Here is a 21,474-nt window from a genome sequence, read left to right as displayed (position 1 = left end):
TCGCAAGTGTGCAAAGCCCTTATGTGCCAATGGTTACCAATGTCCCATCAGCCCCCAAACCATTTAACAGCTTTTAAGGCACACACAACCATAATTACAGAGAAGTCTGGGAACTCAACTCTTAAGAAGAGGGTATGGGCTGAGCTTTCCTCCTCGGAGGAAAATTCTCTGAGTGGGAGGGCTTGCTGAGGAGTCCAGAGGGAAATTAAGCCTGGGGCCAGAGACCCCTGATAATTCATTCTCTTGCCTCTGCCTGGGATGTCCTTCCTCCTAGGGTGACTGCAAATCCTGACACACTGGGGCCCAGGAAGCCTTTAGGAAACCACTGCTGCTGCTTCTCCATATCTGAATCTCACAGCGCTCTCACTATGCCAGCCCCAAGCGTGCCATCCCCACTAAACCGCAGGCAGGGCGCCCAAACCGCATCCCGGGGAGGAGGCACTTCTCTGGGAAATCACACTGGGGAATCCACTGCGGCAGGAGATCCGTATTAAAGGCCCAGAACACCCAACCTCTCATAGGTGTTGGTTTCGAAAAGAGGGGGTCCCGTCAACATGTTACCTTTTCTCTCCCCTATCAACCGGAAGTTCCTCCAGGCTTCCCCCCGCCCATCTGTCTTGGCTTCTGCTCCTGCCTCCCCAACAGAAGCCCCCTGACCTTACCCACAGCAGGATTTTAAATATTGGACACCTGAATGAACGTAGGGGTGGCTTAAACACATAAACAAGAAAATGAAGTTGTAAGTTGTAGGCAGTTCGAAGGATGGACAGACTCTCCAGTCAACCTCCCCTACTTGTCCCAGGTTCTTTTCTTGACCCTCTCCCCTAACACACAAGAGCTTTCCAGAGGGAAAAACAGGTAGAAAGAAGCAGGGTGGCAAGAGTTTCCTCCCCTGCATGCACCCCGCACCCTGCTCTTCTCCTGGGAGCTCACACAGTGTTTGTAAGGACAGACAAGGCTGGGAGGGACAGCGGCCTCCATGCTCAGAACGTCCTACCCCAAGGGAGTCTCTCAAACGTAGGTAATCAGGAGACGCACACCTCTCTCCAGGAGCTCCATTTGGGGGAACACCTAACTGCTCCGAGGATGCTGTGTCTCATGCGGTGTTGAAGTTGCCTCCAGTTCATATCCAAACTGCCAAGGGGTGGGGGGCTTCTCCCCTTCTTACCACCACATTCAGGAGCAGAAGCCCTCCATCCCATCTGTCATTACCACAGCGTCTTTGGGTACACTATATCCTAGCTTCCTGGGGGTGGAGGGAAGTGGCAGGGGGTGGGGAGATGAAATGGGTGGGGGTCTCCCACAGCTGCCATCCCCAATCCCCTCACAGAATTGCATGGGCTGGAATAGAACCCTTGAACCCAAAGTGAAGAGTGACTGACTATCATCTGTAATTCTCTGCACATTCTCATGGATTCCACCAGATCTTTGTCTCAGGATGGAGGGCAAAATGCTGTGATTGTACAACTGAGTCAGAATGATTTTATCTATTTATGCCGAAAACACCATATATGTTATTGTTAACCTTTTTCTCATATTGTGGTTAAAGTCAAATCGTGCAGCCATACTTAACTCTCAGCTTGCCAGCCCCTACTCACCCACATCCCCTGGCTTGTGTTTCAACGAATGTGCTTGAAATTGTAGAGAGGTGTCGCTCTTAATGGGGAAAGCCACTAAGTCCTAACACCGTAAGAGCCCAGAAGTAATGAGATAGGAGCTGTTTGTTCAGGACTGGCGAGAAAATGAGCGAGTGTGGCTGGGACTCCAACTCTACCTTGCCACAGTTCAAATACTAAGTTTTCATAGGAACACCCTGGATTTTGAAATAAAGAACATGAAAAATTCACAATCTGGCAGAGCAGCTGGCTGCCTGGGTGAGGAGACACGGTAATTATGCTGACCCATTCATTATCGCCGGCTCCCGCGCACAGTGAGTGAGAACAGATCCCTCTCAGCGACAAGCAGGTTTTACAATAATTCTTGGAGGATTTAGATGTTGAGATACAACACGAAACAGAAGCTCGGCAGCAGAGCGGGGGCGGCACAAGCTGCTGGAAGTGTGGAGCCGGGACTCCAAATGTACCCTTGGCTACAGGGGGGAGATGTCCCTCCCGATGCAGGATGAGGGAGGACAGGTCTCCATGTGAGACTTTTGGGGGCTCCTCCAAGCTTGGCACATTAGAGGGATTCTTATTTTGTTAAAGGGACACAGGAAGGACAACACATCACTCCTGGTTTGAAAATCACTTTTCCGGGAGGTCAGGTGCCCTTAGGCAAAATAAGGAGGTTCTGCGGTTCATGCTTTGGACCAGAGCCATCATGGGGGAAGACTGGGTGTCTCCCAGATAGAGGATTTGCTCAGCTATCTCTTTTTTGTTACCAGTCTTGGGCTGCCAAGGGCTGTCCTTATGAAGCCTCTAGTTTGTCATTATGATTAATGAACATTTCCTTCCTCTTTCCTCTTACTTTCCTTCCTTCTTATTCTGGTCCTCTTTTCCCCCTTCCTTTTCTCCCTCCCTTTCTCTTTCCGTCCTTCCTCCCTTGCTTCCTACTTTTATTTATGTTTTAATCTCCTTTGGAAGGAAGCTGTCACAAAGCTCTCCAGGTGAACTAGCAATCAAGTAGCTAGGGTGACAGAAATCAAAGAGAAGGACTCCCAATGTCGCTAGAATGTAAACTCCACGATGGCAGAGATCTCCATCTGTTCATTTAGAAGAGTGCCTGGCTCAGAGCAGGTGCCCGGATACCCTTTGGAGGTGAACCAGTGTTAGTCTCCCTCCTTTGGGACCGTAGAGGCACTGCCTCTCCACCTTGCACCTTCCATAACGCTGCCCTCTGTACGAAGTGTCCTGCCCGGGGTTCGCACATACCCAGGAGGCCAACGACACAACTGGCTCTCAGTCACGATCCCTAGAGAAGTAGGTTCTACAGCCATGCTCACAGGTGCTGCACTGGCCCAGGAATGACAGCCACACTTGGCATATGTGTGATTCTGATAAAAGGAGAGAGGACTTGGATAAAGGTATTGTAGCTGGAATTATTGCAAAACCTTAATTCATTGAAATTCACGTTCATTGCTGTGCTGTGTCAGGATTTGGAGATCAGGTTCTAGCTCTGGGGAAAAGCGGGAGTCAGACGTGCCCCCCAGACACTGATATCTATGAAAGGGCCTCAGAGGTCAGATTCCTTCCTTCACAGAGCCTCAGACAATGCTCTCTGGCAACCGAGCAAATCTCAGTCTCTGGGTGCAGTAAATATGTGCCATAAGGAACAATGGAACATAAGAGCACTTCTAATCCCTAACTCCTCTGATATGTGGCTGAGCCTTCTGTGTTTCTCCTCCTCTCCCCTAGAGGAGGTCCACCCCCTGCCGTGGGTTTAGGATTCCAAGTGGCTCCCTTCTCTTGCCACTAAGATGAATGGTCAATTGCAAGGGTACAAACAAAAACAAAGACAAAACACAGCACCCCACAACTTCGTTAAGCTTCCTTTAGACTCAACTTAGGACAGAAGGAACTCATTTGTTTGTTTACTTGGCCACCGTATGCATTGGTTTGTTGATGCTGGGACACGGTTAAATGCATATGTGAAGCAATTACCTAGACAGAGGATTCAGATACAGATGAAACAAAACCGAAATGGCTTTATCCTTAAACCACAGAGAAAAAAAGACAACTCAATTATGTGCTTACTTTGGGACACGACACCTGTCTTTGGTTGAGTCAAAGTTATCACACTATCAATGCCCCAATTCAGGAGTTTGGACCCAGTAAGTGGGCAATAAATGTTAAATAAATCTAACGCAAAAATGCCAATGGAAACTCACAATGTCCTCTCCGTTTCTGGAACGGAGTAAATCAATGTTAATAAAAGTCATAAACCTGTCACCCTATCCCATGTTTGTAAAAGCCTCTTTGTTAATGAAAGAACAGTGTTAGAAAGAAAAGACACCAAATTATGGAGCTGGATTTTTTTTTTTTTCCTAGCTGAACTTACAGTTAATAAACATGTAAAGAGACCATCATTGGGGAACAATGGAAAGTATTCAGGTTGCTCTGCGGACGCAATATAAATCCTTAGTTGTTGGCATGACGAAGACAAGGGAAGAAGGAAAACAACAACAACAACAACAACGGTTCATTATACTGGAAAGGTTCCCTCTTAAACCTTATGCAGCATGAATCAGAGTGAAAAATCTGGTATCACTGCAACGAAAATTGGATTTAGCTCATAAGGTAAAAATGAGTTTCTCTCAAAGAAAACAGGGCAAGAGCTTTGGAGCAAATACCAATTGCGCATCCTGTTGACACATCAACATTCCCTGCCTACCCACTCCCAACTTTCAGTGAGATTTATACCCGCAGCGCATTTTGGGGGAGTGGTGGTGGAATAACTCGCTCAGTTCTTGGGCATGAGGAGTTGTATAGCATGGAACTCAATGAAATGGAAACTTTAGGGATGTAACAAGAGGCACGCTGTGATGTGCTCAAGTATCAAGGCGGATCAACATTTTTAAACGGAAGATGTGTGGGTGTATCAACCAGCCAAATGGGCCATTTACCAAAGTGTCAACTGCTTACTGCCTGTCTCCCATCAAAGACAAAGCCCCCACCTCCCACCTTCTCTGAGCTCTTCACTCAGTGTATTTACAGTGACAAACGTGCGCTCCCCCTCTGTCTCTTTTACGAATATGGTGCTTACCTTCGAAATAAACACAAATGAGATCATCTCACCAGCCCGGAAATCCCAAAAGAAGAAACACAAAACCAGTGGAAAATACTTGAGGGTTATAAAGTGCATATTAAAGTTTTAGAGCTTTGGGAGAGATGGAAGAGTAGCAGATGCAAAAGCCAACAGGGGGGCAGATTCTGCATCAAAGCCATAAAAATATACGGCCGCTGTAATGGGCAATTATTCTTTGCATTTGTGCGCTGGTTTGAATTTGCATGAGGTTGCCAGATGCCCTGGAAAAGGTGTTCCATCAGGACGGAGGAGAGGGCTTCTCTTTGTCCCTCTCGTCTCTGCCTTTGGCAACAATGCCGACTTTGCCCACCCTTGGAATGGCCTAAGACCGGAGGCGTCCATGCTAATTTGGGGTTGGATTGTTCCGTGGGTAATTTACGGTAGGAAATATTCACTTACACAATTCTGGGGGTGCAGATGTGCTTTCAACAGCAGGTTCATGGTTCTGTAGGATTCCCCTTGGGGGAACTCGTGTTTCATGTGCTGGACCGTAAATTAAGAAGTGGCATAATAGGTAACATGCCGAGGCAAAATAAACAACCAGCTATAGTTCAACTTCAGAGGTAGAGCATGGTGTGATAAGCATCACAATGAATAGTAAAAGGAAAAAAAAAAAGATTTTTTCCAAATGACAAATATGTTTGCTTATTTTTTCAAAATGAATCTCAAACGAAAGTACATCAAATTGGTTTATAACAATTTATACGCAACTGGGTCACTATCTTTGAATGACATGAAATGGGAAATTTAATACGATGGAGCACATTTAGTTCTAGGTCAAAACAAAAATGGAAAGGCTTTCAATTTTGTTAAAATTCAGCAATTTCAAGGTTTTGGGAGAGAAAGGGGGTGTTCCACCCATTTAGTCATTTACAAAAAGACCAAAATAGCCACTTAATTTGTTGGAATCTCTGATTCTCATATTCTCATATATCTATCCCTGAAACACACATTTGGGACTGACTCTTGTTTCATTTCAAAATACACGTTGATATTAAATACTGCTGTTTAGAAGTGAATAAATCTACATTTTGGACAAACAGTTCCTTATAGGACATCCTCATTTGAGATGCATTGAATAGGAAAACAAAAATTTCTAATTAATGTACAAGTCTAATCACCATTCCCCACATGGAAGAGTAATTTTTCAATGTTCATTTGCTGGGTTTAATCTCAAAACTGACATAACAGAAATGCAATGTCCTATAAATCTCCGCTCATTTGTTTCCTTAATATTCATATCCCATTGAACTGCAGCTGCTTGTTGCTACAGTCTATTACAACTTGCAAAAGTGTCGATAAAAATATTATGAAAGGCAAGATGTGTTTCTTCCTGGCTGCGTGTGCCATTTATTTGGGAAAAGACAATAAATGGCTCATGGATTGTCCCCCCAGCCTGCTGCTTGGTGGGTGATTAGTGATTAATTACCTGGCAGCAAATTGACATGGCACGAGGAAATTGACACAGCCCTGATTAATTAACTTTTTATGGGTGGTAGTTACTCACAAAACATTGCGCACCATAATTGAATCTCTCTACATAGCATCGTGGTACAAAAGTTTTAGTCAAATCCAAATTAGCCAGAAGTTTCTTGGCTGTTCTAGGTCTGATTAGGATGTGTCGAAGGAATTGGCAAGAACTTGAACTTGGAGAGAAAAGCACATTACGTGAAGGGGAAAAAAAAAAAAAAAAGATGGTGACATTGCCCTACTGGCTAGACTGTCCGAGCTGAATGTATTGACCTAAATCTTTACTGTATGAGGCTGCAATGCTGTCTTCTCCTTCAGCCTCCTCTGGCTGCTCCTTCTGTGTGGCTTCTCTGCACGTTCTCTTTCCTTTGTCTTGTCCCTAAATGTTGAGTTGATTGGTTCACTCAAATGCTGGCTTCATTGTCACTTCCTCCCCCAAGAGTTTCTCCCCATCTTCTCGACGTCTCTCGGCCACTCCTGTCACTAGCCTTTTTCCTTCCCTTGACTCAAGTGGCCCTTACCATCTCACTGGATTGCACGCTCATTATATAGCTCTCCGTGGGGACGTCCTAAAGACTTTATTTTGGTCAATACTGTGTCTCTAGCACCTACAGGTTTACCTGGCCTCGGGTAATTACTGCAATGTTTATTGAGTATGTTGTCAGACGAGCTCAGAATTCAACAGTCGTTCAGCTACAGAGGGAAAATGGCGGTCAGCCCTTGAACCTGTGAGAGTTGCTACCATGCTGCTTATGAAAGGTGCATATTCTAAGAGAAAGTCAGGTTTAGCGAGGACGAGAGTGATGAGGGACTCCACCTCACTTGAGCAAAGTCCAGACAACAATAACCGGAAAAGTCGAAGCAAAGCTGTGATCACAGCTGGCCCAAATCCAGCCTCTCGTACTCCATTATCAGACAGAGGAGAGTCAACTGTATGATATATCAGCTACTATTTACTGACACTTGCTAACCGCAGACCCAAAGATTAAGTCAGTAAATCTTCACAAAACCATTCGAGCCAGGTGTTACTGCTACCTTCACTTTCCTGGGGAGAGCGGGAAGAGGCACAGCAGCCCAGAAACTCGCCCCATGCTCTACACCCAGACAGCCTGACATAAGAGCCCATCATCTTATCTATCATACAACAAAGCAACGAGGCACGTGGGACCAAGGCATCCTGTGTCGGCTCTGGGAAAAAACTTTCTACTTCCACTCTCTCCCTGCTCCTTAGCGACTCTCAGTTTTTACTCCCCTTCTATGGCCTCTTATAACAATACAAACTGCTGCATCCTCTCCCTATATTCATCTCACAACCAAGAGAACCAGCGCAATTCATCATGGACTGAGTGAATTTGCAGGGGAATCTGTTGACAAGCCTACCTGAGACCTCGATATGCTCCTGGTTGGGGGCAGGAGGTGGAAGCAGGAGGAGGGCTGGCGCCATTTCTTCTGTTCTCTATTTATGTGCTGAGATTTCAAGACACCTGGAAGGGCTTTGCTCCTTTTCTACTAATTGGATACAGGCCACAGGGATCACTACTGATTTATAAGAGTCCAAACAAGCTGTTTTCCTTCCCCACTGGGGCTTATCTCCACATCTCCAAAAATACTGGGGAAACGGACTCTCCCAGCAATGGGGACCTGGGGTAAGCTAGCATGGTGTTGTATACACAACCCTCATTACTGTCAAAATAATGAGCTTCTCATGACTAACTTCAACTAGAAATTTTCTCCAAGATTTGAGAGACTTGCATAAAAAAACTTTCATAATATTTGGGAGGAGGCACTTTTTTCTCTATATAACTGATTTACTAATATTGTTATCAAATATCACTTCACTCATAACATGGTTAGAATCAGTCTCTTACTTAGAAAGGAAATAGATGACTCGTCCAGGGATAAAAAATAAAGAAAACTAAATGCCATGAACACACAGGGATGATTTACTCTAAGCAGTGAGTCCGGTGTTCCCAAAGCAGAAATGTTTCCTAACTTAAAAACAAATTCAAAAAGCAGCAAAAAAACCCACACACAATGCTTACGTGAATATTCTTTCATCGCTAGGTCTTTGAATGAGGACGGCAGCCTTGGTTTTTAAATAATTGCCACCTTATTCCCGCTTACCTCCCGAAGCTAGCTGTTGTGTCTTCTCTCCCGGGTTAACAAATGATCTGATTAATCCAACAGACATGCGTGGTGAGCACCATGGCTGCCGGATGCGCAGAGATATGCTTTTACTTTGCAGAAGATGTATTTGTGATCTGTCTACTCACAGGTATTGACAATACCCACCCTGGGCAGGATCTCTGTAACATTTCATTCAGCACAACGAGAATGAATCTCAATCTTGGAGGGCTTAACTTGGCGGGACCGCGGAAGGCATTTGCAAAGGTGCTTTCTGTCATTTGAAGAAACGCTGGAGACAGAGCCGTGAGATGCTGAGATCTATTTTAATTTGGGTGAAGCGATTTGCCACACTCGATTTGTTTGACAAAACCTGTAGTGGTGTCAATTTAGCTTTTATCAGGTAGCCATGGGAAAAAAAGTCAAATAATTTATTTAAATAATTACTTTATCGAGTGCATATACACAGCAAAGTTTCAATTGTTAAATCATTCATGATCTGGCTAACAGGTGGCTGAAACAGCTAGCTTGGTGAATTGCCTCTCCATGTAGGAAGCAAGGCAAGGGAGATAAATTAGTTTCATATGTTGGGAAGGATTTCCCATGGTTCTCTGGGGCTGCTGCGGCTCCTGCAGGTGAAACCCTCAAGAGGGGGTTGGCGGTGGCTCACAGGATGGGAACATGATGCAAATGTGTTGTTCACTTCAATTCTAGCCATCACTGTGGGTATAGCTGGCCAGTGTTGAGGCCATCTGCTTTTAAGAGTCAACTTCCACTTTGGAAGGCTGAATCCCAATCCTTTGAGTCACACCCCATGCAAAACTTGAGGACAGGTGTCCTCTGGATCTATGAATTGCCTGCCTGATACCTGAGCTGGAACCCTCCCCAAACTCCCATCTTTAACAGAGTAAAAGAAAGCCGTTCAGAAATAGGTTGTCCGGTCACCAGATTCACATAAACATTCCAGACTAGCTTCTTCGGTGAACTTTTAAAAAGTCCCAGAGAAGATGGCTTCTGTGGAAGAACCGGAAAGTGTAGCCATCCATTTGAGGAGATAAAACGCCTCAGGCGATCTGAATGACTCTTCACACAAGGACGCTCACAAGTGGGTAGGTATTCACGAGTATGCTCAGGGCAATCAGACTTGGCCAAGGTCAAACCGCTGGTGTCCTAGGACCACCTCTGCCCGAATCCAGGTCTTGTCATTAAATAATCGTTGCTCAGGGAGAATTCTGTAAAACCAATACTGGGGACTAGGGTTTGCCAGCAGAAATGAGCCTTTGGGAAATGCTTCTTGGAACCTGGAAGCAATTACCAAGGGTGGGCATGATATATATATCCTTGGGCAGGTGTGCCTATAGAAGTGGTTCTGGTACGTTTGTTTTTACATAAAAAGCAATTAGGCATCAAGAGTTGACACTGCATGCAAACAAAACCCAGGGAGACAGATTGAAAATATGTGGTGTGTTATTTGGTCCTAAAAACTGCATTTTGTTAACACTGCCCCCAAATTCTCCAGGAGCAATAAAATAGCTTTTGGCATGACAGTACTTTTACAGAAATGAAAACATGATTTAAGAAAATGGTGTTTTTGGAGTGAAGCGAGTGTTTAAATTATGTTTAAATGAACTATGCCAGGCTCTTTTCCCTTCCATGGGAGGCAAGCTCAAGCTTCCTTTCATGATTCTTTGCACTGCACCGGGAGATTTGCTTTCGAAAAGAAAGAAGGCAAGGGGAGGAGGCGGCCACTCTGTGGTTGGACACCAGAAGCACCAGAAACACCCAGAAGCCCCCCCTCCAGCGCTTGAATTGCATGTCGCTGGGTGTTCTTACTCCCCCTTCTAAGCTGTTCACTCCCAGACGTGCTGACTTTGAGAGAGGACTTGGCTCCGTGTCCAAAGCTGCGTCCCCCAGGAACACACACCAGCCCCAATGCATCAAGTTGCCCCCTTTATATTCCAGGAATCAAACAGGATCTTATTTTTGGCCTCTGAAAATTTCATATTCAGTCTGAACACAGAATAGGTGTTTTTTTCCCCCCATTTTAAATCTACCTTAGTTGGAGAAAGCAAATGAGGTACAGAGGAGTGGTTAAAAAAATGGACTCTAAACTAAGCTGCTCAACCCATTGGAGGATTTCTTCCTCACGTCTGCCAAGGACCAGCGGAAAGCAGGCATGGCCCAGGAGTTCAGTGTGGGGGGTGCACCAGAGAGTTTGCTGGTCTTCTTATAAAAACGTGAGCATTAAAAAGTACGTTCTGTCAACGCTATCACAGGACTTGGGGTTTCCAGGGAATTCCCCCAGAACAACTGCCTCGCTGCCTTTCACAAACATCTCGTCTCGGCCTCGTTCTCTGGCTGTGTGTGCACTAGAATCCCAGGGCAACATAGTTTATTGTTTTAATATCTGTCTGACACAAAGCAAACCGTCCTCCAGTGACTCCTTATCTGTCATATGTATTTCTGTGAAAGAAATATCAAGACAAATAAGATGTTTGGGGGCACACCACGGGATGGTAGTTTTTGCAATTGGCAGCCTTTTGCAGAAGTGAGACCCCCATCTGCAAAAGACGAAAGCCACCATTCTGCATTGAGATTAATAACCAAAGCGCCCAGAGAGCTAGACGGCAGCCGCCCGAAATGTGGCATCTTCTTTGCAGATTCCTGTCTGTAAACAACGGAGGATGTTCAACTAGTGGGTTTTTTTCTTCCCCCTGAAATTGTCTCTCTCTTTTTTTTTTAAGAGGGCAAAACAGTCACAACAAAGTTGTCTCTGATCACAAGCCGGCCAAAGTAACTGCCGCTGTGGACGAAGCCGCAAATCCAGTTGGGGCGATGCTGGGGCGTGGACTGAAAATACAACCGAGCCAGGCAGCTGGTGTCCAGGTGAAATAAGTTAACATAGGAGCTAGTAAAAACCTCTTAAAAACCACCTGTTCAGGGGTGCGAGGGTGGCTCAGTCGTTAAGCGTCTGCCTTCAGCTCAGGTAGTGATCCCAGGGTCCTGGGATGGAGCCCCGCATCGGGCTCCCTGCTCAGTGGGGAGCCTGCTTCTCCCTCTCCCGCTCCCCCTGCTTGTGTTCCCTCTCTCACTGTTTTATCTCTGTCAAATAAATAAATAAAAGCTGTAAAAACAAAACAAAACACCTGTTCATAAATCAGAGCGCCGTGCCACATGGTGGGAAAGCAGGGCTGGTGGCGCCAGGCAGAGAGATGGTGCTTCAGTGATGGGGACAGAATGATACAGGGGCTCAGGGAGCAGTGGTGGTGGCTTCACCTCTGTGTCCGGCGGAGGGCAATCGCTGGGCATTAAATCGGGCGTGTGCTATGACTGAGGTGACAGGCAGAGCATGGCCCAGTAGATGTCTCAGAATCTCCCCGTCCATGGGTTCAAAGAGGGAAATAGGATATCAGTGGTCAAGTGTGTCTATAATGTGGGAGGATGGTGAGAACGTCAATATTTAGCTGACCTACCAAGAGGCATTAAAAATGCCGTGTTAACAGAAGGTCAGTCTCCTGTTGGGTATGGCCCCCAAATATCCCTGTAATTTGTTTGCAAGTCTGAGACATTAGCATTGTGTATCTATTATCTGTCTTGCCCACAAGAACTCGACACTACAGAGGCTGACTTAAGGACACCTTGCTTAATTAAACTGAATTTAAATAAAAAAATTTTAAAGAGAGGACGCCTTACTCATGAAGTTTTTACATTGCATGGAAGGGTACCTGGCATAGAGAAACAACTTGATGAAAATTGGTTAAATGAAGTAATGCATTTTAACCCCCCCCATCAAAGGGCTGATAAAATAGGTAAAGAATGGAAGGAATTATTTCAGAGATGATAAGAGAGGACAGAGGTATGTTGTCACCATAATGCTGAGCCACAAACGTAGAAGGAGCAAGGCACTGATTCCTGGTTGGAAAGATCCACTCTGGAGCACCTTTTAGACCAGCATTACTGGAAGCTGCGGAAGGACCCAGAATCAACCCAAGCAAACGTTGCGAAGTACGTTTATGGAGTCTCACCATTTATCCCAGGGAACCTGGGGCAGATCTCAGAGAAAGCCAACGGCACCAAAATGAGGCCTCTAACTCCACATTTGGTTGTTGTTTTTTAGGAGGGCAAAACTAAGCCAATCCACCCAATTTAGATTGAATTCATGTCTCTATCTTACTTTGATAAGTACCAAGAGAAGCGTATTCTGTTTACGTGCCTGCCTTCCATTATTGGTGTTGAAATGTGATAAGATGGCACAAAGTGCCAAAGACCCATGCAAGTGCACGTTGAAAAGAAGGTCCCTTTTGCTCTCCTCCCCCTCACAGCCAGCTGTCTGGAGTCCGGCCGTTTCAGATAGGAATGCTAGCCTAACAAAGGGGTCAGTAAACTACAGCCCTTGGGCCACATCCGGCCCTAAGATTGTTTCTGTCAATAAAGTGTTATTGGAAGCAATCACACCTATTCATTTCTGTACTGTCTGTGGCTACTTTCAAGCTATGGACAGAGTTGAGTGGTTGCCAACAGCAACCAGATGGCCCACAAGGCTGGAAATATTTACTATCTGGCCTTTTAAAGGACAATTTTGTCAACCCCTGGCCAGACAGATCAGACATGGAAGAACTGCTGCTCCAGCAATCCAGGGTTGAGAAGAAGCAAGCACACGTTGGCCTGAGTGCAGAGATTGGACAGCTGTCTAGAGTTTGCGCTGGACCACTCCCTGCCTGGACACGTCCAGGAGAAGAGCCTGTGGTTGCTTCACTTCCACTCACCGGTGGATAAATTTAGAGACTAGTGAAGACGGAAGGCTTGGGACTGAGTTAGGCTGGGTTCAAAGTTGATCTGGCTAGGTCACCTGGGGCAAATTTCTTAATCCTTCTAATCCTAAATGTTTTCAAGCAAACAGGGGCATAATCATATTTCACGCTTTTCTTGTGAGGACTCAAGGAGAAAGTTCATGTGAAGGGCTTAGCAGAATGCCTGACATACAGTAAGTGCTCAATAGCCATGAGTTAATATTGGTATAGTTACTATCATTTTTTTTTTATTATTTCAGGGCTGGACTAGGGTAGGGCCAGTTAGGCACACACTTTGGGTACAAAATTTAAGAGGAGGTGACACCAAAAAACCTACCAGTAATCAGGATAAATCTTAAGTTTTTAAAAAATCAAAATTATTATTAAAAAAACGCATGATGAACAACAGACTCTCAAATTTTAAGCAAAAAAGTGCTATGTTGAGCATATTGGACCCTAAGGTAAAAAAAAAAAATTGTAATACTCGTCCTGTCTTAATGAAAATTTTGATATTTTGTTCACTGTCAATTTTTTCCCATTAATTTAGATTTTTTAAAATACTGTATTAGAATACTATTTATCTTGACTACTGAGTTTTTTGGCACCTCTTTAGATTTTGTCTAAGGTGAGTCCCTCTCTCGCCTCACCCTCATCCTGGCTCTGATTATCCTTCTTTTAAGTGATTCCTCCAGAAAATATTAGAAAAGGCCTTTTCAGAGCCCACGGAGCTCTGAAATATCGGGAGAGGGAGAGAGGAGACACGGGTCTTTAAACCAGTGTGTCAGTAACACAGTGACCTGTACGTGTACTTTCTATCAACTGAACTCAGTCCACTGACATTTTCTGTATTGGGCAGAAGAAAGAGGAAGCCATAAATTAATTTAGGCTGTTACTTTAATTACAGAAACCAATGGAAGTTCTATCAATTACCTAAAAGTAGAACAGTGCGGCCTGATTTATGTATGTTTCTGCCACTTAAATCATTGTTTTATGAATTCCACACAATTACTTCCATAAAATCTGCAATCAATACATCAATTAAAACCATGCCACCACTGCTTGCCCTTGAGTTTCATAAAAGTGAATAAGTGAGGAAGTGATTTTGCATTTGGATAACATTTAGCATCCTGAGCCTGTGATACTAGATTTCCCCCCGCCCTGTGGTCAGGAATGAAAATTTCAGGGGGAATTAACAGTCATCTTCCTTTTTCGTTAGGATTTATCCTCACATGGATCTCAAGCTTATCTGTGGCTTCCATGTAACTATGTGAAAATACACTTGCTTGCATTGGTAAGCACATGGAACCATCCATACATTTCTGCTGGAAAATGCTTTTTTTTGCCTGTTGACAAATAAAACTGGTACCTCTGTGTCAAGGTACTTGCTGGGGACTGAAAAGTGTCCTCCCCCCACAATTACATGTTGACACCCTAACTCCCAACGTGATGATGTTTAGGGATGAGGCCTTTGGGAGGTAATTAAGCTGAGCTAAGTCATGAGGTGGGGCCTCATAAGAACAGACACCCAAGCGCTTGCTTTCTCTGCCCTGTAAGGACATGGTGAGAAGGTGACCATCTATGAGCCAGGAAGAGAGCCCTCATCAGAACCCACCATGCTAGGACCCTGATCTCAGAATTCCAGCCTCCAGAACGGAGAGAAAATAAGTTTCTGTTGTCTAAGCACCACCCCCCATCTATGGTATTTTTTATGGCAGCCCTAGAAAAATAATAGAACGCTAAGGAATACTTGCTCTTGGCAGGGATTTTGTGACCTAAAGTGGTGTCTAAAGCTGTAACAAGAGAAAAGACGGATATGCTTGCCTGTGTCTTTAAAAATGTAGCTGGAATGTAAGCAAGAGCAAAGGCCCCAAATAGGAAATATGTTTGCGGTATCTATGCTCTTCACAGGTTATTCCCCCTAACGAATAGTTCTCTCTCAATGTGAATTAAAAATAAAATAAGAAACAGAGCAGAGGATCATAGGGGAAGGAATGGAAAACTGAATGGGAAGTCATCAGAGAGAGAAAAACTGTGAGAGACTCTTAACTACAGGAAACAAACTGAGGGTTGCTGGAGGGGAGGTGGGTGGTGGGATGGGGTAACTGGGTGACGGGCATGAAGGATATCAGGATGGAACCACCAATCCCATGTTTGGGAGGCTAGATGTGGGATTTGAGGCGCTGGGACGTCAGGGTGTATGTAAAGATACTTGCTGCAGGCTTTAGGAAAAGAAGTAGTTTGAATGAGTGTGGACAGAGAAAGGCTGAAGGACCATGGGACAGCGTGAAAATACCCAAACGGCTGAATGGGAGGGAGCCAAAATCTGCTATTAAGTGAAACAAAATATGATTAAAATGTGTAATGTGTGCATAATACATATGGGTAACACTCCCCTCTGTATAAAATCAAACTACCAACACCCCCATTTCATGTGTGTATGTCCTTCTTTGAATTATTATGGAGAGAATGTGGAAAGATGCTTTGCAGGCAGTCAATATGGGTTACATTAAAGGTGTACGTTTTTAGATAATATGGGGACATTATTACCACATCATTCCACACACACATATGTGTGTGTATTTGCATACTTCTCTAATTATGGGGAGCACATGTTATATTTGTAATTTAAAGTCTATTCATAAAATTGTAACGAAAGCAGAATTAGATGGGTAACATCGACCGGCTTTTGGAAACATCTACTTCACATGGAAATAAGGATCAGTGAGAGCTCGCTTTGCTAATCCAAATTAGAAAGTGACTTTGCCATTCATCGGAACCATGGATTTACCTCTTGATATTTCAACTAATAAAAAATGGAGGTAATGTTTTCATTTGGAAGAAAGGTGACATGTTCTTTCCATTCCTAGTTTTGCCTGGAGTCATTGCGGATAGTAAGCACGCACTGTACGCAAACAGCACTGATAATAAAGCAGGTGCCTTTCCCCCAGACAGGAGGAGCCTACAGATCACTGGCCCCAGGAGCGGGAAGGCAGTGAGCTAGCCCGCCAGCCCTGCCCCAGCTTTTACCAAACCCCTCTGTTAAGGGGTCAGATGTGGGCTCTTCTAAGTAAACACAATGCTATTAAATGAATTCAGATTATTTTAAAACTAATAAAGTAGTTCATGTAATAACTTTAATTAGTTTAGCTGATGAAATGTTAATGTTCTTAAGACAAAAATATTAATATTAAATGTTTTCCATTTGGTACAAGGTGATCTTGCCTAATTCTCTGCAGTTTTGCTTCAACTTCATTTGTCTGCTAAAATGTTGGCCCACTTTACACTCTGGATGCTAGTGGTTCATTGGGATACATGAGAGGATGCGTGATGTCCCGTGACACAAGCTGAATTGGGGTTGCACACCGGGATAAAGGTCAGGATGAGGGGGGAAAACTGGGGTCAGTCGGGGAGAGATGAGAGAACCTGTGGGATTAGGTTGTACTGACACGGAGCTGTGAGTAGAAATCTTTCTCTTTCTGCTTTCATGTCCTGGGTCATATTATCAGGATGATTCACTTAAGTGGGGGAAAACCCATTATGTAAAAATGCATCTTAAAAAACAGATAAGCTCAAGTAGGAATTATTTTCATTACAGAGGAATTCAGCAGGGTTCCTTGAAAACCCATCTCCCCTACCGCATTTAAGGGTGTTATTTACAGATGATTAGCTCTTTGGCTAGGCAGAGGGGCAATTTAAGTCTAAAACCTCCAAGGCCAGTTAAAGATCCATGGGAGGAAAAAAGCCAACACAAACTCAGGAGTAATCATGGAAGTCAGTAAACACATAAGATCCGATTTACGAAAGTGTAATGTATACACACCTTCCTACAGGAGTACAACTATTAGATAACCATGAGAAATATAGACATTTTCAAGTTAAAAAGCTGGTGCATCCTACAAGATTGCTGAGAAGTAAGGGATCCTCAGCTTTTGGGGAGAAGGCTAGATTCTTAGCAAAAAGAGGCCACACCGTTCAAAGGTGTGGTGGCTCAAAAGACAAGAGAGGTGGCTCTCAGGCATGTGGATGTCACACTCAGAGAGGAGATGAACCTGGGTGGCCGTGTGTGTGCCCCCACTGTGTGTGTGTGTGTGTCTGTGTGCGCACACCCATGTGTGTGACAGAGACAGAGAGAGCACAGGCAAGCAAAAATGACCGTCTATGTGCTGGCGGGATTGTTTCTAGAACATATGACTCTGCACTGGAACATATACCTTAATCTGGAGGAGAAAACCTAAGTGATGTTTCAAAGAAGCCAGCTAACCCTGTGACCCAGCGATTGCACTACTAGGTGTTTACCCCAAAGGTACAGATGTAGTGAAAAGAAGGGGCACCTGCATCCCAACGTTCATAGCAGCAATGTCCACAATAGCTAAACTGTAGAAGGGGCCAGGATGTCCTTCAACAGATGAATGGATAAAGAAGATGTGGTTCATATATACAATGGAATATTACTCAGCTACCAGAGAGGATAAATACCCAGCATTTGCAACGACATGGACGGAAACGGAGGGGATTATGGTAAGTGAAATAAGTCAAGCAGAGAAAGACAATTCTCATACGGCCTCACTCATGCATGGAACATAAGGAATAGCACGGAGGACCATAGGGGAAGGGAGGGAAAACTGAACGGGAAAAAATCAGAGAGGGAGAAAAACCATGAGAGACTCTGGATTTTGGGAAACAAAATCCCTGAGGGTTTCGGGGGGCGTGGGGGATGGGGTAACCAGGTGATGGGGATTAAGGAGGGCAGCTGTTGTGATGAGCACTGGGTGTTATACACAACTAATGAATCACCGAACACTACCTCAAAAACTAATGATGTACTATATGTTGGCTAACTGAACATAATAAAAAAAAAAAATACATAAAAATAAAACCAAAAAAACCGCAGAAAAAACAAAAACGAAAAAAACAAAGAAGCCAGATAATGGCAATCAGTCCAGCCCCCAAAAGTATTGTTCGCTTGGAACACTAAAGCAGAAAGCCTCAGCAATGCGTCTCAGGGAGGAACAGGTCGTCTTTACACGCAGTATCGTTGCCTAGAGATGGAAGTATCTACAGTCCCTTTGACGACCCAGGTGGGGAAGGAGAAACCTCCGCGTTCGCCTCCTTACGAAACACTCCCTGAGCTTGTCAGTCTGGATGCCATTCCTTGACAGATCGACAAGTGAAGATGCTTGTTTTTTTTGGGGTGGAAAAAATATTTATTTTTCTTTTTTTTTTTAAATAATAACATTTTTTTATTATATTATGTTAGTCATCATACAGTACATCCCTAGTTTTGATGTAAAGATCCTTGTTTTAAGAAACTAGGTTTTTGTTTTGTTTTGTTATGGGGTAGGACAATTAATTATTTATTAATTGTTGTTTCCTTTAACACTGATATATACAAGGACATTTCTTTAATATTTCTGAAAAATTTCTACCAACAATGGGGGGTTGATTAAAATGTACTATTGTGAAATGATAGAATATTATGAGGCCCTTAACATATTTTCATAAAGTGCACATGACATGATAATCAGTGAAAATAATAGGATGAAAAATGTGTAGGTAATATGATTGATTATGCAATTTAAAAATGAAGGGTGTTGGACATCATTATACAGTTTCCATAATTATTATAAATTTTTACTTTTAAACTCAGAGAAAAATGTATAAACAGTGAAGTGATATTGTCATTTTGGATTTTCAATCATAAAATGAACACTTTATATCTGTGATCAACACACTTTTTCTGTAAAGAGCTGGAATGACAATATTTTAGGCTTCGTGGGCCACTTCTGTCTCTGCCACATGTTGTGTTTTTTTTTTTTTTTTTTTTTTTTGCTCTGTTTCCACAATCCTTCAAAAAATCTAAAACCCATTCTTAGCTCACGAGCTTTTCGAAAACAGGCTGTGAGCTGGATTTGGTCCCTGGGCTGTAGTTTGCTGACCCCTGCTTCAGATGACATCGTCTCCTCTGTATGCCTCCCCTATTTTAATATGAAGAATTTGCGATAGATTTCCATGTTTGATATTGATGATACACATTTTCCCCCAAAGCTGCCTTCGAATGACTATCCCGATTCAAACCAGCCCTTATTTGGAATTAATCTGAACAGAGAACTGAAACAGAAATGAATATTTCATATGATCATTGAGAGCCATGCTTTCCAATATGGTAGCCACTAGCCCCCTGTGGCTAATTAGAGTAACATTAATTAACATTGAATTAAATAAAAAAGTCAGTGCCTCTGTCCCACGAGCCCACGTACTGGACAGCGCAGATATGGAACATATCATCTTAGACAGTTCTATAGGACAACGATGTTACAGAATAAAACAAAATAACACTCCGGAACTCAACTGTGGTTAAGTTTTGGACCGCCAACGTTCCTTCAGAAAATAACGTTTATGGAGAAGGGAGGGGAGAGAGACAAGGGAATGACGATGATATTTAGGGTCAAATGGAGCCAGAAAAGCAGTCAAAAGTTGAATAATTCCCCAGGTTAAAAAACCAAATCTACCACATTGTGGCTGTGTGATCCTGGGTGATCATTCTGCCTCAGTACCCCTCCATTCCTCTGCTGTAAAGCAAACATTATAATACCTACCTGGTGTGGATTTGGAGGACGAAACAGGGTCGAGCAGGTGAAAATATGTACTAACATCCTAATCCTAGCTCTACAAGATACACGCACACACATTTTTGCTGCCCAAAGGGGGCAACGTCCATACATTTAGAAAGAACCACTTCTTGCCTGTAAGGTTAGATTTTGGCTTCCCAGAGACACAGGAAGATACTCTGTGTTTACTTCATGTCCAACCTGCTGTGGAAGGTGCTATGCTGGTTGGGAAGAACACCTGGCTGCCCCATAACCTGGCACCTTCAGAAACCCTGGGGATTCTCACAGTCATGTCTTTGGTTTCTGGTGACTGTTTCTAACCTGTGCTCCCCAGCAAAGAGTTTGTTTTTTCTGAGCCTTTGGGAATTGAGATGCTTGATCTTGGCACCTGGAGAGGATTCCCCTGTCTCTCGTCGTCCTAATCATCATGCATTCGTTACTGCTGCTCTCCATCACCCCCTTCTCTAGCTGGTCTCCAGCAGCCCACCTTCTCCTGTCCCCACACTCACTGCTAAGCACTGATCCCAGTGAGGACCAATTTCTTAGTTATGGGGATTTCACAGGGTGAAAATCTTACAGCCTATGAAATAGATGTGAAGGACTCAGCTGTGGCTGGGGGTCTTTCTCAGGAGGGGCAAACCAGCTGGGGGTACCATGATGGAATCCACGAGAATGGTAATTGTTCAACCTGTTCTGGGAACTGGGGTGGGGGTGGGGCATTTTTCGACCCTGGAGCATCTGTCCCAGGCAGAGAAATCCTTGGTTTTTCCATGTCAACACTGTGACCTATCTTCCATATTTGTTTTTGGTCTTCTCCCCCAGCACCTGATGGCTATATTCCTATCTATCAAAGTGCCTTTTCTTGTTGTTCCCCCCATCCAGTTAAATGGGGGAGAACCACATTCTCTCTCCTCCTCCTGCTCATTGGAATCACATAGCAAAGGGCAGAACAGCCTTGCAAACAAGTCGTTATTTTCCACCCTGAGAAAATGGTGCCACTTGGGTGGCCCGCATATTTTACGTCAATTATTTTCACGTTAATTTGCAAAGCTGTCACAGAAGGCAGGCAGTGAGCTTGAGCTCCACCCCCCCATGCGTCTTCCCCCCAACCCAGACCAATGCCCCATGCCCCATCCATTGGACCCGATTTGCCGGGTCTTAACAAAGGATGACTGGGACATCTGGAAGTGAGCATTCAGATGTAATGAGCAAAGGGGTTCGATGCTAAGGTGACAGGGAACACAGAGACATGCTTATGAGAACCAACCTGATCTTGTGGAGAGCCACAGGGAGGGTGGAGCAGAGAGGGAGGGGAGGAGGAGAACTTACATGGCAGGGAAGGTGACTGGACTCAGATTTATGTCACAAAACAAAGAGAGAGCCACAACAGCGGGCTTACTTGCGGAAGTATATACAAGTGAACTGGGGGCACTGTACATGGAAGATCCCTCCTGGTTTGCCTGGCACAACAGCACCGTGCCTACGAAAGAGAGAGAGATAGATGGTATCTGGTTTGGGAACAGGCACACTACACCTGAGAGATCACGGCAACGCAAACAAGAAAGGCAGAGAAATGAAAACATAGCCACATCCCCGTGCACGTGATGGGGACACCCGTGGCAGCCCCCTGGCTTAGCCGCGGGGAGTTGGGAACCCACCCTCCAGCCCTCCAAGCACGGGTTACCCTTGTCACCTGGGGTTTCTCTAGTGGGGTCTGGCTGCTCCAGGACCCAGTTTTG

General features: G+C 44.3%; 1 protein-coding gene across 8 annotated transcripts in view; it reads right to left on the bottom strand.

Moving 5' to 3' along the window:
- Positions 1 to 21,474, bottom strand: part of LOC113270822 (RNA binding protein fox-1 homolog 1) — a 330,982-nt gene that overhangs the window by 58,277 nt on the left and 251,231 nt on the right. For 5 of the 8 annotated variants that reach the window (XM_057314809.1, XM_044391589.3, XM_044391594.3 and 2 more), the window contains exon 8: positions 21,135 to 21,215. The exons of the other annotated variants lie outside the window; for them this stretch is intronic. In XM_057314809.1, coding sequence (XP_057170792.1) covers positions 21,135 to 21,215 — 81 coding nt within the window. The remainder of the gene's footprint in view (positions 1 to 21,134; positions 21,216 to 21,474) is intronic. 8 annotated transcript variants of the gene reach the window in all.

Source organism: Ursus arctos, unplaced genomic scaffold (genome assembly GCF_023065955.2).
Source record: "Ursus arctos isolate Adak ecotype North America unplaced genomic scaffold, UrsArc2.0 scaffold_2, whole genome shotgun sequence".
In the NCBI taxonomy this organism is placed as follows: domain Eukaryota; kingdom Metazoa; phylum Chordata; class Mammalia; order Carnivora; family Ursidae; genus Ursus; species Ursus arctos.
This window is presented reverse-complemented; position numbering and strand designations above follow the sequence as displayed.